The 16,928-nt window shown below is 42.3% G+C and overlaps 3 protein-coding genes across 3 annotated transcripts; 2 read left to right on the top strand and 1 right to left on the bottom strand.

Moving 5' to 3' along the window:
• The first annotated feature begins 635 nt into the window (after positions 1 to 635).
• Positions 636 to 2,732, top strand: ttc32 (tetratricopeptide repeat domain 32). Its single transcript, XM_047574251.1, has 3 exons — positions 636 to 776; positions 959 to 1,125; positions 1,985 to 2,732. Exons 1-3 carry the CDS (start codon positions 658 to 660, stop codon positions 2,110 to 2,112), a joined length of 414 nt encoding a protein of 137 aa, XP_047430207.1. The 5' UTR covers positions 636 to 657; the 3' UTR covers positions 2,113 to 2,732.
• LOC124999364 lies at positions 2,316 to 7,550 on the top strand. Its single transcript, XM_047574247.1, has 22 exons — positions 2,316 to 2,463; positions 2,789 to 3,029; positions 3,109 to 3,185; positions 3,267 to 3,362; positions 3,446 to 3,570; positions 3,816 to 3,959; positions 4,051 to 4,137; positions 4,220 to 4,384; positions 4,456 to 4,552; positions 4,628 to 4,845; positions 4,921 to 5,077; positions 5,150 to 5,358; positions 5,444 to 5,561; positions 5,698 to 5,897; positions 5,969 to 6,083; positions 6,148 to 6,317; positions 6,385 to 6,482; positions 6,552 to 6,682; positions 6,761 to 6,950; positions 7,036 to 7,177; positions 7,256 to 7,382; positions 7,467 to 7,550. The coding sequence occupies exons 2-22, from the start codon at positions 3,010 to 3,012 to the stop codon at positions 7,532 to 7,534; spliced, it is 2,754 nt and encodes a 917-aa protein (XP_047430203.1). The 5' UTR covers positions 2,316 to 2,463; positions 2,789 to 3,009; the 3' UTR covers positions 7,535 to 7,550.
• Positions 7,551 to 9,903: 2,353 nt separating this feature from the next.
• LOC124999149 lies at positions 9,904 to 16,058 on the bottom strand. Its single transcript, XM_047573933.1, has 21 exons — positions 15,902 to 16,058; positions 15,749 to 15,807; positions 15,584 to 15,670; positions 15,389 to 15,510; positions 15,166 to 15,309; positions 14,911 to 15,009; positions 14,665 to 14,835; positions 14,221 to 14,323; positions 13,430 to 13,650; positions 13,035 to 13,191; positions 12,738 to 12,949; positions 12,544 to 12,658; positions 12,226 to 12,425; positions 12,005 to 12,119; positions 11,750 to 11,919; positions 11,580 to 11,674; positions 11,276 to 11,406; positions 10,766 to 10,955; positions 10,341 to 10,482; positions 10,166 to 10,262; positions 9,904 to 9,999 (listed from the first exon to the last, which is right to left on the bottom strand). Exons 1-21 carry the CDS (start codon positions 15,922 to 15,924, stop codon positions 9,929 to 9,931), a joined length of 2,724 nt encoding a protein of 907 aa, XP_047429889.1. The 5' UTR covers positions 15,925 to 16,058; the 3' UTR covers positions 9,904 to 9,928.
• Between the last annotated feature and the right edge of the window lie 870 nt (positions 16,059 to 16,928).

Here is a 16,928-nt window from a genome sequence, read left to right as displayed (position 1 = left end):
AACACACTGTGTGATTTGCATTCAATAATGATACAGGTACGTGGGAAAGGAAGCTAGTTTATGCACTTTTTTGCTGGCACAGTTATGAATTTTTTTTTAAAAATCTGATTTGGAAAGATATTATCTAAAAATGTAGTGAAAATAAAAGTAAGATAAAAATAAATCCCTCAGAAACATTTTTTTTTATCACAAAGAAACTCCCGTTCATACGTATAAAGTAAGAAAAACATAGCAACATGACACAAATGATCGAGGATTTACACACACACGTTAGAATATATAAAAATATAGACAGACAAATATAAGACGTACCACATAGGAAGGTTTGGCGTGATAGTAATTATATTAAACATTGCAGTATGGCTGTGTAATTATGAAAGATTTCTCGCTATTTCACAAATGTTACAAAGTCTAGAAACTATGAATAGAAAAACTCAATTGTATGTTGCTGCGAAAAAAAAAAACATATAATAAAAACAACTAATTTTAATTATGAATTGAATGTGACAGAACGATAATACATAACTGGAATGTTAAAGGTCAAAAACCCGGAAATGAACAGTTACTAAACCACGCCCACATCGTGTGTAGTAAAATGTGATTGGACGTTGTCTTGTTATACGTCACATCCGCAGAAGAAAAACACAACAGGCACCGATGGAGAAAAGCAACTACTCCGAACTACTTGAAGATGCAAACTACGAGTTTAAAAATAAGAATTTTAAACACGCAGAGGAGTTGTACACAAAGTTTATCACTTCCTGTGTGCAGTCCAGGTACTGTTTCTCTTTTTGGAGATGTTAAACGAGCTAAGCGTTAGCCCCTGTGAGCTAAGTTAGTGTTGTTGTTACTCGGACTTTGCTAATCGTTAACTAACGTCAGTTCAATGTCCTTCGATGCCATTTAACTATATCCATCTTCATAAAAAAATAGCTGTAATTGTGTCATATTTGTACAGGGGTTGTGAAGCTGGTGATTTGGCAACTGCTTACAACAACCGCGGTCAGATAAAGTACCTCCGGGTGGATTTTCATGAAGCAATAGAGGACTACACATCCGCAATACAGACTAACAGCCAGTTTGACATACCTTTCTACAACAGGGGACTCATTCACTATAGATTAGGTAAGAACAGACACATTTTTATCTGTCGTCTGCAACCCAGTCATAACAAACCAAACGACTCCCGCTTCGGACCTTCAAAATAAACGTTCAGTTTATGACGACTTCTCAACTTTGTGTTTTTCTTTTCACTCCAAGTCCAATTTAAAGCTAAAAACAAGATTAAGTCATGTTATATTGTTCTGTCAGTATCAATAAATTGTCCTATTTACTTCTCATGCAGAAAAATATTGCATTGGTCTTCTGACAACAAACATTTCTTAGGGCAAGAGACTAGCTTTTCTTGATTTTAGTTAATCACTAACCCAAATAATAGCCCAGTTTTCAATGGAGCTATTGTTGAGGGTGGTTGGTAATCTCTTTAACGAGAAAATATTAACACATAATGACTGATAATATAATGCATGATCTGATTGTCTCTCTCAGTTGGAATGAATACATTATTTTTGTACATGTTTGTCTCAGTGATAAATATCAACTGAGATGGCGAATTTCATGCAGAGACAGAAGCATGTAGGTAGCAAAAGGAGTTAAAATAAGTAAAATAAATAAGTGTGTCACTGTTGACAAAAAAGCTGAGGAAAAAACATCTTCTGTTACCTTTCCATCAGATTCAATTCTCCATAGTGGGCAGAAAAAACCTCCCTCATCTGACAAAAACTGTGTAACTTGTAAAGACAGTAAAAGAGAGTATCGGCATTTAAGTAAAAATGTTCTGTAACAGTTTTTTTTTGTAGTTTAGTCTCTTTGCTGTGTTCTTTTGTCAGACACTAGATGGAGCTGTGTAGTTGCAGTCCAGATCTTGACGCCCGTGATGCTCAGAAAAAGGAAACGCTGACTCTTTATTTTACTCATCTTGCAGGCTTTTTTGACGACGCCAAGAGTGACTTCCAGCAAGCATTAAAGCTCAATCCCAATTTTGAAGATGCCAAAGTGAGCCTGCAGCAGACACTTCTGGACCAGCAGGAGAAAAGAAACAGGGGATACTGACGACCTCATAGTCTACAGATAACATCTCATATATACTCTGGGATCTCTGATCTACCAAGTTGCACCACGTTAATCATTGCTACTTTATTTATTTGTTAATTCACAAAGCAAAACGTTGTCAAATCTGAAAATCAAACGATGGCTTCAAAATGTATCCCACAAGAGCAGGCCTGACACTTGATGGATTTTTATGAAACAGAGCACCGGTGTTCCTTTTCTGCACTGACTCGAAATCCTTTCAGCCGGAAAGAAAAAGGCAATGGCCTCGTAAATGAAAGTGCACCGTCACATGATTCTGTGTGTGCACGGTGAGACTAATCGACCCACGAGCAGCTGGCGAAACTGATAAATGTGAGTGCCCCACATTGAAAAGTTTGGGAGGAGGTTTGTTACTAGAAACAAATCATAATCAGCAAGGGACTTAGAGGAATAATAAGGAATTTCTTAAAAGTGTTTCAACATGGGGGATAATGTAGTTTTCAGGAAAGCTCAACCAGTATGAAATCTTAACACTGATTTGTATATAAATATAAAATATTAATATAAATTTGTTGGTTCAAACATAAATGTCTGTCTGTTTGAAATATGTGAAGAATAAATGATCTAACACCACAGGTTCATATGTGTTGATTTTTGCAAAATTAATTTCCACTTTGTTTTTGTTTTTTTACCACAGACGTCACACTCACCGTCAGTGACTGGGGCAGGAGGCCTCACTGATGCACTTCACCTGTGCAGGTGTGATTAGGTGGCAGATAAAACAGCTGCTGATGACTTAAGTGAAGCAGTCAGCGCCTACACTTCAGAGCTTTGGTTGGGGCTTGCTGGGGTTTTAGTGCCAAGCTCTGGTAGTGGTTGGGTTCCCGGTTATATTATTTTGCTTGGATACATTCCAACATGTGGAGGCTTGAAAACATGTAAGTTAAATTTCTTGTTCATATTTTAATGTCAGCTCGGAGTTAGTGGTTTCTAACTTAAGTGTTAATTTCCTTCAAGTTTGTTATGGAGCTTGGTGGCTGCAGTACATGTCTTGGGTCAAGCAAGGCCAAATGCGAAGTCCGGTTCACAGTCAAGTAAGACTAACCCACATTAAACCACTTTATGACCTGTTAAGTCAGTTAACGTGGGATCTGACTGACGTTTTCTTAAAACAGGCACTGGTTTAAAGTCGACCTGTATAGGTAATCTAATGAGGCTATCGCTGGACAAGGCTCTCGCTGTGGGGAACCAGCTTGAGGTGGAAGCCATCAGTAAGTAAGATCTGCTAACTGCGAGTGCGTCGGCTCGATGTCGAGAGAAGCGATCCCCTGTCATGTTTGCGTCTCTTCTCCAGATGGCACGCAGAGCTTTGCTTTGTCACCCAGCCTGGCTGCTCAGTGTGGCTACAGCATGGAGTCTGACCCGTGGGGTAACACCAGGATCTACACGTCTCTAATGGGCTGCTATGTGGATAACAAAGTATGTTCAGCTGAAAGTATTTAACAAAACACCTGATAGGGTGCACATATTCCTCATATCTTGGCGAGTAAAGGCATTTTCTATGTTTCTCTTCACAAAGAAAATCAATGAAGTTCTGCGACTGTTTTCTTGGTTTTGTGAGCTATATTCACAAACATGAATGATTAAAATGGTTCCATCCTTGCCAACATGACTAGGAAAACAATGTCTTGGGTATGTAAAACATTCTCTGCATAAATTTCCAGGACGATATAACGTTCAACATTGGCTTGAAGCTCCGCATGTACAGCCAGGGTCGGTCGGACGTGCTCAGTTACGACGTGAGCGAGACATGTAGCTACTCTCGGTGGGCCCCCAAAGAGATTCTCTGTGACAGGAACTACATGGAAGTAAGTCCCTTTACGCTGGTGGATCCCACTTTACATTGATTATGTGTGACATTACAGACCAGCTCCAGCATTTCCTGTCTCATTCTTTAAGGTGTCGACCTACTTGGCTACTGCCGGTTCACAAGTTGAAACTCAGAATGTTAAAGAGGAGGATCCCAAAGGCGGCGACATTTCTGGTGTATGTTCTAAAATGCTCAGGGACATTTCTTCTCTCACCTTATTTTCATTGGTGACTGAAAGTGAATTCTTCTTTACTGCAGGCCTCTGGTGCAGAGCATGGTATCTGGAAGATGACGTTTTTCACTCCTGAGCCAGTGCCAATGGTGCTGAAGGAGGCTGAACAAGCTGGCTACAGTGCCAAGACCACCTCAACCCGTCTGGTTATGCGAAGCCCTTACAATACAGCCGAGACGTATTCAGAGGATGTAGGTAGCAGTTCTGCTGTCAAGCATTTATTTCCATTCTGATCATAAGTGACTTTAAACCTCATGTTTAGGTGGCTGGAATCCCCATGGAAGTTTTCAGGGCGAGCGTTTACTACAAGACCCAGCAAGGTTTGAGTGTTGTGAACTTGGCAGCTGCTTGTCCCTCGGGTGAGTCTCCAACTGGTGTCTTTGAAATAAAACATTTAGCAGTTGGAACTCTAACGGTTTCTTTATGATTAACAGGTGGCGTCCTCTTTACCGAGGACATAATCTCTTGGCATGTGCCACGTCGTCTGACCCCTTTGATGGATGCCAGATTTAAAGTTGCAGAAATGTACATGGGCATCAACGGGCAGAGGCTGGATAAGACTCAGATGGCTGCGAAGGGGTACACGCTGTCCACCACGGAGTTTCACATTGTCGCTGAGATCCCAGTGGGCTCACCCGATGGTTACTACAAGGTCGGGAAGCCTCTAGATTGCACACAATCTTGGGTGCATTTGTATGTTTTATTAAAATGCCATGAATAATTGCAGAGCCATGCCCCAGATTACCAGTACCATATCACCTACACTGTGGAGCCCATGCTTGTGGTAGTGTGGAAGGGAGAAAATGCCCAAGATGATACCAGATACAAGGTCTTGTTCCCCATTACAACCCCCTTGATGCCTCGACCTCCCCACGCCGAAGATCGTAAGTCTCGGTTTGTGACTCGACTTCCTCTGGGTGGGAGAAGCCATGAATCTAACACTTTGTGTTCTTCAGTTACAGTTCCAGAGAGCCGACTGTTCAGTGTTCAGGTGGGATCCTTCCTTCACGATGTGCAGCTGAGGAACGTTACCTTCTCTACTGGTGTGCTCACTGTTGAGGAGAGCGCCGCTAGAGGCATCTCTATCCTGGAGCACATTTTGCCTGACGGAAAGAAGTCCTTCTCCTTACAAGTTGACTATGACTCCGATGTCGTCCTGAAGCATGTACGTGACGGTCGATACAAAAATGACACGGTTCTTTCTATTCCAACACCACACACTTAAATGAGCTTACTCTTTATGTTTAAAGAATCCTGAACCTTTGGTCACAGTCTACTCCCTACCGCTGATCTTTGGGTTTGTCATCCTGCCTGAGGAGAATCCCTTTGCCCACCCTGTGGATTTGCAGGCATCTTTACAGGATGCTGGTGAGACCATCTTGATCCCAGTCTTTGGATTTGACATTATGCTTATAGATGGCCTAAACTGAATCAGAACCAACCACATCTGAGCCACGAGTCCTACAGGGCAACTTGTCTAATGCTTCACTCCTTGTCTTTCAAGTGCTGCCTACGCTCACCGGTTCTTGCGACCAGAATGGTTTTTATCTCAGTGTCAAATATGGCACTCAAGGCCGCAACTTTCAGACCCTGGTTGGGATTAGAGAGCTAACACCTGTGCTGGCTAACAACTACAACTACCAAGAAAACGGCACGCACTTCAGACTCGAAGTCCCATACACTGCTGAGGACGTGGTATTCGAGGTAGGTTGAACTATATTAATGTCTCACTATAAATAAAGCTGCACTGGATAACTTCATTTTCTGTATTACAGCGCATCACCTCACATTCTGTCAGAGCCAGATTTGACCTGATGTTGTGGGACCCCAATAACCAGTGGGTTCTTGGTGACCTCTACCTGGCCTGCAACTTCCCCCTGACAACGACAAGTATGACGTAAATGGTTTCTGCTGCTTGAGTAAGGACACGTTCTTAATCTGTCTCCATTTTTAGAGTGCCACCCCAATGGAACGATCACAGCCTTGGCTGTGAAGGTGGAATCGGTGCCGAACCTTATCCCGAGTCGGCTGACGTTAAAGGACCGATCCTGCAAACCGGTTTTCAGCGATGACCGCTTTGCTGAATTTTCCTTCAGTGCTGATTCTTGTGGTACAACTAGAACAGTAAGTTTAGTTGAATCATGTAAAGTGGTTTGTTTAAAAATACTTCAATACACCCTTTCTTTCCAAGTTCTTTGGCAATTGGATGCTGTATGAAAATGAGATTGGACTTGACTATAACGACATTAAAGGAGCAAGCTACGCGTCGCCAGTTGATCCAGAGTACAGGTAGGAAGATTATCAAACCTGAACAAGCTGAGATTTTTCCAGATGTAATCAAAGTGTCTCGTTCTGTAGGCAAAAGATTTCCTGTTACTACATGATCAACAAGACGGAGATGGTTGGATTCAGTTATAAACCAAGAAGCGTTGAGCCCAGTGCAGAGATTGGAAGGGGGCAGTTAATGGTGCAAATGAAGCTAGCCTGGGGTAAGGGTAAATTCTTCCTCGATGAAATCCTGTGGCGTTTAAGAAGGCAGGATCTTAAATGTGACTCTGATCTTTCAGACGATTCATACGGATATTTCTACCAAGCGGAAGATTACCCAGTGGCGAAACATCTGAGGCAGCCCCTGTACTTTGAGGTGGAGTTGATGCAGTCCACAGACCGTAATTTGGAGCTCATCTTGGAGGACTGCTGGGCCACTCTCAATGAAGACAGGACATCTTTGCCCAGCTGGGACATCATTGTGGATGGGTAACGCAGTAGTCTGGAGAAAGCTCAAGTATCTGAGTTTCTCAGAGTGTGTGGCTAAAACATTTGAATCTTCTATCCCTTCAAGTTGTGAGAACCCAGACGACCGCTATGAGACCGTCTTCCATCCCGTTACAAGCGATGCCAGAGTTCCAGTCCCATCCCATGTCAAACGCTTTTCTATGAAGATGTTCACCTTCACTAAAGACGACGAGGTTCTAAAAGATGAGGTGAAAAAACACTTGAGGCCTCTTAAACTGGATGTGCTTTACACATGGCTCTGGTCACTAAAACCTGTCTGTCCACAGATTTATGTCCACTGTGATGCAGTGATTTGTGACAAAAACAGCCAGGCAGATGGTTCCTGCAGAGGTCAGTGTGTGCACCCCACAGGCACGAGGAGCTCGGCACATCAGGGAATAAAGGGAGTGAGGAGTAAGTGACGTGTGTGTGTGTGTGTATCTATCTCAAATTAAATCTACATGTGCAGTTGGTGGTTGACATTGTTTTGTTTTCTAGAGCAAAGAAGTACAGACCTGATGCAACAAAAACGGCTCTCCTCTGGACCCATTCTTCTAAGTCAATAAAAACAGATCATAAGAGTGCCCTGTTCTGATTCCTTTGTTTTTAAATCTATTTTACTCTGGGCTATTTGTATTAAGATCTCATTTTAGATTAACAGTAACTTATGTAAATTTGACAGTGGGGGGGAAATGGATATACTGGCTAATGTGCAGGACATTAATTCCAGAAAGAACTGATCACATCAGGCTATTGCATGTTAATCAGTTCAGTTTAGAAAACATTATTCCAAATTCAATTTGCAGCTCCCAGCACAAAACAGTCCAACTCTAACACTCAATTGTCAGTAATCCATTGACTAATCTTGTACATGTGGAAATAAGGAAAAGAATGAGTAGGAAAATTAAGCGACAAGCCAACGCCTAACAAGTTTAAAGCTTAAGCTTACAATTTCTGCCTTTGTGTCTGGCACATCTACTTGTGCTAAAGGTCTGATTGGGAATACTAGATGTCTTGTAAATGGCCTATATACATAACCAAATGTTGCCATTACATGGATTCATGTGTTGCCAGAGTAGTGGCCCTCTGTGGTCACTTAATTTGGTGATCAGGTCTTGTAATAGGTTAATTTTATTTATTTTTCAGATTATATTTCACCACTCAAACTAAATCTTCACCAGCTGAGGGATTCAGTTCTTCATAACTTGATATTTGCATGACCGATCAGTAAACAAGCTGTCGCTCTCCTTTAATTGGATTTGCTCTTGGTTACACCATTACCTGGATGACTAAGATCCCTTTAGACTCATTAATATCGCAGATTGTCACTATACAGGAGAGGACAGTCAGAGCTCTACCACTGAATGTAATGATTAAACTTGTGTGTGATTACAAGGGGGAGCCATGGGGCCATAAAGTGGGTTGTAACAAGAGTCATGTTTGGGATATTGAATTAACAGTTCCCGCTGCTATGGACCATTGGCTGCACCGGCAACAATCAGTGAATTACTTTGATACTGAAGACATCTTAAATCTAGGATTGTCTGGCAGTTCTGCCCAGTTCTAACTCTGGGTTAGTTTCTGTCTCTGCTCATCCATCTAGAAAATTCAGTTTGTGTAGAGACTAACTGATATTGTGCAGTAAAAACTGTTATACAAAAAGCCACTTAATGTCGTAGCTGTATGTGGAAGCTCCAAGCCCAACATAACTCATTTTTAAGTATATTACTTTGAGGGTTCTATGTACTGTTCTACTTCTGTCACAATTTTTAAATTGCTCTGATATTGGCATAACTCAAAATTAATACTAGATATTCCAAAGTTTATTTTCTGCTGGTTCAAGGACAGCCCCACCAATGACCGTGCACAGGTTTAAAGGAAGCGACTGTGGTTTGAACAAAGGGAGTGAAGAAGCAGACAGATGTGGAAGGTCATCTAATCAGGTTAGTCTCAGCTCTTTGGTGTTGGTGACCTGAGAAAATGGGTTCACATCATGGGTAAAGGTCGGCCAAGCAGACTAGGACCTTAGGTTAGCTGGAGCCAAAACAGAGGGAAGCTTTGGGCTAACACTGTCACTGTTAACCATGAAAATGTCGTCTTGCTGTATTTTTTTTTTTGTGCCAAACCCGAAAAATCAAAAGCAGTAACTTACAGTTTTATCAGATATCAGCCACTGACAGTCATAGACAACTTTGGTTTGGCGATTAAAAGAAAGGACTGGAGTAAGACAGACAACAATGGGCAATGCGCTAATGCTAAATGCTAGCTAACGCAACGTTACTTGCGTGTTTTAGTGGTGTCCAAGCATTAGTTGCATTTACTACGTTACCCTCCACAGTGGTTCCACTTCTTGTAATCTTTGGAGAGTCTTCACTTGATAAAGACAGACCAGACGTCATTCTCTGTGTCCTCCTTTGGTCAAATCCTCCATCCAGTGAGTCAGAGTGTAGGGTTAATATAGTCCCATCAGTTAGAGTCAACCTTATAAAATAAGACGCCGTCTCAGAGAGTGGGTGTAGTACTATATTCTGTAAAATATACATTTTCCTCATCCATTCCAGCCAAAACAGTCCATTTAAATATAACTGCCATATACAAGCTATAGAGTTTGAGATGTTTGGCATCCAGTTAAGCCACGCCCCTAAACATCATTGTTTACTAACCGTGAAGGGGTCTGTAGATATGTTTTAAAGGCATTTAAGGGGAGTGGCTCAGGCACAGCCAACATATTCAACTTCAATGAAAAAGATGCGACTTCAAATGATATCCTTTGCGCATGGCAAAGACCACCGCAGGACAATCTACCTGCTCAGTCTCATGCACCATCGTGACAATTCAGACCACGATTTCCTTTCAAGGCAGAGTCTAAAAGTTGGCAGTCATCTTCAAGAGGCATAAACTTTTCCAAAAATAAACTCATTACACACACACACACCAGTTCTTAAAATCTTTTATTCGTATCAACCCAAAATTATTGGTCCCAGTGATGTATAGTTGAAACTTTGTTCATCCAAGTTGGCACGTCTTTGACCTGTGGAAACAGAACGAAAATGAAGTCCAACGCTCACAAGCTTTAAAGCATCAAATAAAAACCGCAGTCCGACAGAGGCATCGAGGTGGAGCTGTGCCACACCCAGCTCCTTTTGTCTGGGTAAACGAGTGAAAACCTCACAACATAAAACGACATGCAAGCATACCTCTCATCTTATTTTCTTGGTTTGAACACGGCCCGGTACAAACTCCACCCATGGGATTTCTGGCATCACAGAGGAAAACATCGCAGTGGACGTAGAGCTGCAAGAGAACAGATTTATGACCACTGTGATTGGCGCTAGCAAAAAGAGCATTTATTCTTGTAGTTTTAAAACTTGCCTTATCACTCAAGTCTTCCTGGTTTTCAGAAAAGGCAAACATCTGGACCTCAAAGCGCTTGTAGTGAGAGGGATGCTGAACTCTGTCGTCAGTCTGGACTGGATGGAACACCACCTGGTTCGGATCGATCGGGTTCGGACAGCTGAACAGTTTAAAGAGAGTTAGCTGGGTAATCAGAATCAGCTTTGTTGCGTGCACATATAAGGAATTTGACTCCAGTCACTTGGCTCAGTGGTGCAAGAAAAGGCACTGAAGTGCATAAAAATAAAAGAACTGTACAACATAAATTAGACTTTCAGAATAAAATAGAAGCAGATATATACAACGAGCTTGAACAGTAGCATTTATATGTAATGAGCGTTATTGGGAGAATGGGCCCAAAGTACAGATAAGGAACTGGCTTGATACACAAAACGCAAAGTTACCCATTGATGATGAGGTTCCATCTCGGCTGGGACATCCAGTCTTCGTTCAGCGTCGCCCAGCAGTTCTCCAGCTCCAGTGACACGGTGGGTTCTGCGGCGCTTATCAGCTCCACCTCAAAATACAGCGGCTGTTGCAGATACTTGGTTATGGGAAAGTCCTCGAGCATGTAAAACTCGATGAAGGATTCATCTGAGTGGAGAGAGCCGGCACATATTGATCTAAATTATGTAGTAGTAATAGTAAAGCCAATTTGAGATGAAGATGATTAGGTTAAAGATGCTTCAGTGAACTTAATGTCATGAGGGTCTGACATTAACTCCTACCATGCCACTATAAAGCTTGTGCAATTTTCCTAAAGACCAACATAAAAAAAAAAGCTTTTATTGTGAAGGTTAGAGTGAATCAAATGCATAATTTTGAGTTCGTTCTGCGTTTGTGGCTTTACCAAGTCTCTTCAGATTAACAGAGGGGGGATCAAGTTTAATATTTTGTCTGTTTTTTTTTTTTACCCAAGGAAAGTCTCATCTCTACTTGCAGCTCTCCTTTTGCATTTTCAGCATACGGTTCACTCCTGCGTGGTCTGGAGTGGAAGGCCACAGCATGGGTTGTGTTGATGTTGTAGTAACACACAACTTTTAACCTATGAAAAAAAAAGATTCAGTCAACTAAACTTAAAATGCAAATTTAGCAGCAATAGCATTTTAAACTCATCTGTTCACATGCCAATGCTTTTTAAAGTCGTGTTCAATTTACTGCCACATAAAATTACATCTCATAACGCTGATCATTTATTTAGATTTAGGCGACACATACTCAAACTCTGCTTCCTCCGAGTCTGACTGCTGCCTCTTTTCGAGGTCGTCCGGCAGAGAGATTTCATTTTCATACACCATCGCGTTGGGCAAGAACTAAAGGAACAACGTAAAACAAATCAGTCTCAGTGTTGACAGTCTGCATTGGGGAGACATGCATCCGCACCCTACCCTTCTGGTGGTCCCGCAGGTGTTCCCAGTGAAGACAAAGTAGGCGTAGCGGTCATCGCTGTAGGTGGGACCACAACTGGGGTCGCTGAGCGTCAGCTGACTGGGGTTCAGGCTGGGGACAGACTCCAGCTTCACAGCCAGAGCGGTCATCGTCCCGTTTGGGAAGCACTCTGAGGAGGAGTAGGAGTTGCGGGAGTTCAGTTTGGGTCAGGACTTGACAGGTACATGAATTTTTTGGGGAGGGCAAAAACAAACCAGTGAGTGTGGAGAGGAAACTGCAGCCCACAGAGAACTCTTGAATATTCGCGTTTGTTTCCGGAATTCTCAAATGCACATCCAGCCTGCCCCTAATGGAGGATGACTCGACAGCCTGAGAAGAAGTGAATAAAACAGGAGAATTATGGGGAAGGATGGGGGGGGGGTAATACACGTGGAAGATTTCTGCAGCAAACTTGACAAAAACAAAATATAAATACCTCATATGCAACATCAGGGGACGAAAAGGGCACCTCAAAACGGAAGTGTGTCCCGTTGTCCGTTAAGCTGTACTGCTGAGCCAAATCCGGACTAAGGATTCGTTTTCCCACTACGGTCTCAAAGTTGTAGCCCTGAGACCCATGCGTCACAAAGACATAGAAGGTCTGATAATTACAGCCACCGGAGATGGAGGGGGCAACTGAAGACAGGAAAATGGATTTAAGCAAGAAATAATGTTAACAGATGAATCAAATTCATCAAAAAAAAAAAAAAAAAAAAAAAAAAAAAAAAAAAGGGGAAAAAAGAAAAATCCAGACCTATGTCTACTACAATAGCTTCCAGATAAGCAGTGTGAGAAAACGGAACAAACTCCTCCAACACCAGCAAATCAAAGGTTATGTGAAGAGCGTAGACCATGCTCCCCTGTGCCTTCTGTTGGGAACAAACAGATTATGAGTCAAAGAGTTAAGAAACCATTAAAGATTTACACCAAGCTGAAATTAAATCTTACCCTCTGTAGAACGAGGGGGTCTGTGAAGGGCACTTCAAGTGTGTAGACCTTCATGTTGCCATCAGGGGTGAGGTGCTCCTGGATGTTAAAGCCTCTGGCATTGGCGTCTCTCACGGACAAAGCCCCATATGGGAAGGTAACGTTCAGTAGCGCCACATCGAGGGCAAACTGCCCAAGCACCACCCTAAACATCCCCTCCTCTGGAACAGTGCCTGTGGAGGGAGAACGAAGAAGTCGTCGACTTGAAATTAATTTTAAAAAATAAATAAATAAATATTGGAGGTGAGGGGGACTCACTGTCTGTAACTTGAAGTTGCTGTGGCTGAAAAGTCATTGAGATGGGAAGGAGGACTTTGTATCTCGTGTCCTCGTGAGCGGCATCTTCGGCCCAGAGCAGCTCGAGCATTGGTTCAATTGTGTAAGAGATGAGGTATTGATTGTCCTGAGCGTGACTCTGGTCCAAAAAAAATAAATAAATTACATACATCAAACGTCCTCAGTGAGATTTTCCCTGGCTTATATTTAATCCTGGGCAAAATCAAGTACTCGAGTGTGCACTTTGAGCTAAATTTAAGCTACTCTCAATGGTATTCCAAATGGGGTACATTCAAGCTACTTTAAGTTGGAAACATGTTTGAGTAATTTACTCAGATTTTGAGTTTACTACTTTTAAAAATCCCTGTAGAACCGACCTTATAGTGTCCACCGACCGCCCCGACAGGGATTACAACGACAACGTGTTTGTCGTTGACGGACATCGAGTACCCTCTGGCCTGCATCTCGGTGGGGTCGAGCCTCTCGCCGTCGATTCCCATGTGCACCTCCAACAGTGTGAACTGTTGGGAGGAAACCAGCGGGTCGATGTGTTGAGGCAGGAACCAGGTGATCGTCTCAGGACCAATGGATACGCTGCCTGTGCACAAGGAGAGGAAAAGGAACAGTCTTGCTTGCTTCAGCTTTGAGACATGTTTCAGATGGTGCAACACGCTTGTCATTTGAATTTGTTGCATTGTTTTTCCCCATAGCAGTTTTGAGAGATAACATTTCCTTAGAGTCCTGAGCCTTGCATGTATTAGCTTAGCAGCCAAGTTGTCCCTAATATGCATGCTATTGCATCTGCAGCTCCATAATCTTTGTGCAAATTGTTTAAGTCATGTCAAGTTATGGGCCTGACTATATCTAGTTTCAGATCTGTGAGCTGAAGGCCAATAATCGATATTTATGCCAAGCAGCTGGTGGGAGCAATCTTATTTCCTTCTCCATTTTCACATCTAAACTATGGGCAAAGAAAGCCAAACGGCACAATTCCCTCCCGTCAACATCCGATCGCTAAATTTTATTCCACCAAATGCTTCACGGCCTTGCAAGGATTCACTCTAAATCTGCTGGCCTTAAAAAAACAAAAAAAAAAACAAAAAAGGAACAAGAAAAACACTTTGTTAAACTTGGTAAACTCCACAGCGCTCTAAACATGATTTGTTACCCTCCAGCATCGGACAAGCAGCCGTTGCGTCAATTTGAGTTGCCAGCCACTTCTGTTCAAAGATCGTCGAGGTTCTGAACACCTTCAAGGGAACCCCTGCTACCTGCAAGATTACACATCATGAATCAGTGCCCTTAGTCCATGAACAGTGCACTGATGGAACAAAAAGACAAATCCTTAGGTGGTGGAGGGGGTGATTCAATATAGTGAATGGTTGTACATAAAATTAGTCTGATGTATTTTACTGCGTCAACAGGATTTGAGACGGTCTACTCAATTTAAAGAAAGAGAAAAAGAAAAAAAAGGACTGACCGATCATGTTATTTGATCTAAATGTAATTGGTTCCTGGCTGCAAGTGTAAGCAGCCTGTGAGTCATCTATTGGACTCCAAGTAGTAGTTTAACTAGAAATGTTCTGGGGCCGGTGAACTTCAGCAGACTCACGTTCTGGGCGTATGTTGCCGGGTAATTCTTTGGAGTCCTCAGAACCAGCCTGGTAGGAGTGCTCGCTATCCAATATCCACTTCTCCGGGCATCTTCCGCTTTCATCACCCACTCCTCGGGTGTGAAGAACACGACTGTTGTGATTCTGAATGCCGCATCTAAAGGTGGATTCTGCAAGACGAATATTGAAACTTAGCTTTACGCACCGAAGGAGGTGACATGCAGAATATTTAATGAAATTCTAACCCCTGCAGCTCTTCTGTGATCGCTAAGCTTCGGGTTAGTCTCGGGGATGGAGTGTCCAGGCAGGGTGTAGTCATCTGGAGCTGCCCTTTTCACGGACACCTAGAAAAGAGGCCACTCCGTGACTGATAATCCATCTCTTCCCCCTCTGCAGGGACATCGTGTGCCAGCCTTGACGCTCATAGGGGCCACTTATCATTTAGACCGGAACATGACCCCCCCGCCCCCCCCAATGAGAGACGTGCTGCATTCACTTGCCTCCACGTAGTTGCCGTCACAGAGAATTTCCCTGGAGGCCCAAGCAGAGTAGTGGCAGGTTTCAGTCACCTGGTACAGCTCATCCGCTGCGTTTCTGTTCCAACTTACTCGAATATGCAGCACCGTTGTGAACGTTTCATCTGCCTAGTGACAGGTAGACGAGATTACGACAGACACGCGTGTTTGACAGCGCTTTACTAAATGGCACCTTCAGCCTAGTTACCACATTCTGTGCAAAACAGTTTTGAAGGGAGGCGTAGATAAAGGTGTTCCCCAGCGGGTTCCTCTTGAAGCTGAAGCCACACTGAGACGCCAAAGTTGGTGTAAGAGGAAAGGAAGAATTATCTGAGGAAGGAGAAACAAGGACAGTTAAAAATAATAAATAAAAAAAAAAAAGCAGAATTTTCACTTTGCATACTTGTGACAGCAGCAACTTCCAGAACTTTTCCTCCAAGGTGACTGACATCCACACGCATGATATTCCCAAGACATCTTGAGTTGATATCTGTGTGATAAACATTCGTTTGAGTAAATCAAGTGACCACTTACAGGAAAATTAACCAAATAACAGTCAAAAACTCACTTAAAGAAGACTTCCTCTGAGCTTCTATGTGTATGACCACTATCAAGACAATGAACCACCTGGAAAACAAATTAAAAACAAATAATGGGAAAAACCATGAACCATGAACAAGAATTCATTAAAAAAATTAAAAAAAAAAAAAAAACTACATACCCCCAACAAAACATTTGACTCATGGCACAAGAGGTGGGAAACCGTTCACCGTAGAGCTCTTGTTTCTGCAATTTTAAACAAACTTCGTTGCAGGAACTGGCCCCACGGAGCGGCCTACTGCGTAGATTTAGGGAGGTTCCTGCTCAACAAATAAACCATGCGCAGGTGGATCCTATCAGAGCCTGATGGAGATAATTGTGTGGATAGCCACCGGCAAGATGAACCTGCAGGCTGCAACTCCTCATGAAGATAAACTGCCTTTGAGCATGTTATTTAGAAACAAAACTTGGACCAGATATTCATTTTTTTTTTTTTTCTTTTTGTATCACAATCATTTAAAACACTGGAAAGGTAATAACAATGTCCATGGAGCACCATCTACAAATGGTTCGGTAACTTAGTTTATTCCATTTGATATCACACAATACAAAGAAAATAAATAAAGAATCCAATGCAACTTTACTAAAGCACATAGCAAAGATGCTGTGAGCCCCATCAAAAATCAAATATTCACACTAATTTGCAATTAAGCTAAGTAGCAAGAACGATTGGCAAGTACATGTTGGAGCTTGGGCCGCAGCGGAACTTTAGGGAGGTGTCAGTAGTAGCTTTATGCTCTAGGCAGCAAATTTATTCTAGGGAGGTTACGCTTATTCATTGAGGTGATAAAAAAAAAAATGCAGCTTAGGAAACAGTTTGCCATTAAAAATATTGTTTGTAGTTGCAGTAGTTTTACCTTTTCTTTTTTTTTAAAGCTACGCTGTATATCCATTTTGCTGCCAGCTCCGGTGTTAGTGCCTGCTTTGGCAGTCAGCCTGGCAGCAATGCTTCCTCACAGAGGATTGAATTGTCAGTCTACTTCACTGCCTCCAGCCTGCAGACAAGCTAAGAACAGTTGCATTTAGCAGCAGTTTTTTTTTTTTTTTTTGCTGTTGTTGTTGTTTTGTTTAGTTTTACAACCCACTCAAATAAAAGTCAGGTTAAATTTTACATAGATTAATCATTAAACATATAATTAAAGTTATTG

Source organism: Mugil cephalus, chromosome 21 (assembly GCF_022458985.1).
Source record: "Mugil cephalus isolate CIBA_MC_2020 chromosome 21, CIBA_Mcephalus_1.1, whole genome shotgun sequence".
Taxonomy (NCBI): domain Eukaryota; kingdom Metazoa; phylum Chordata; class Actinopteri; order Mugiliformes; family Mugilidae; genus Mugil; species Mugil cephalus.
The sequence above is the reverse complement of the archived record's forward strand: the minus strand, read 5'-3'. Positions and strand labels throughout refer to the sequence as shown.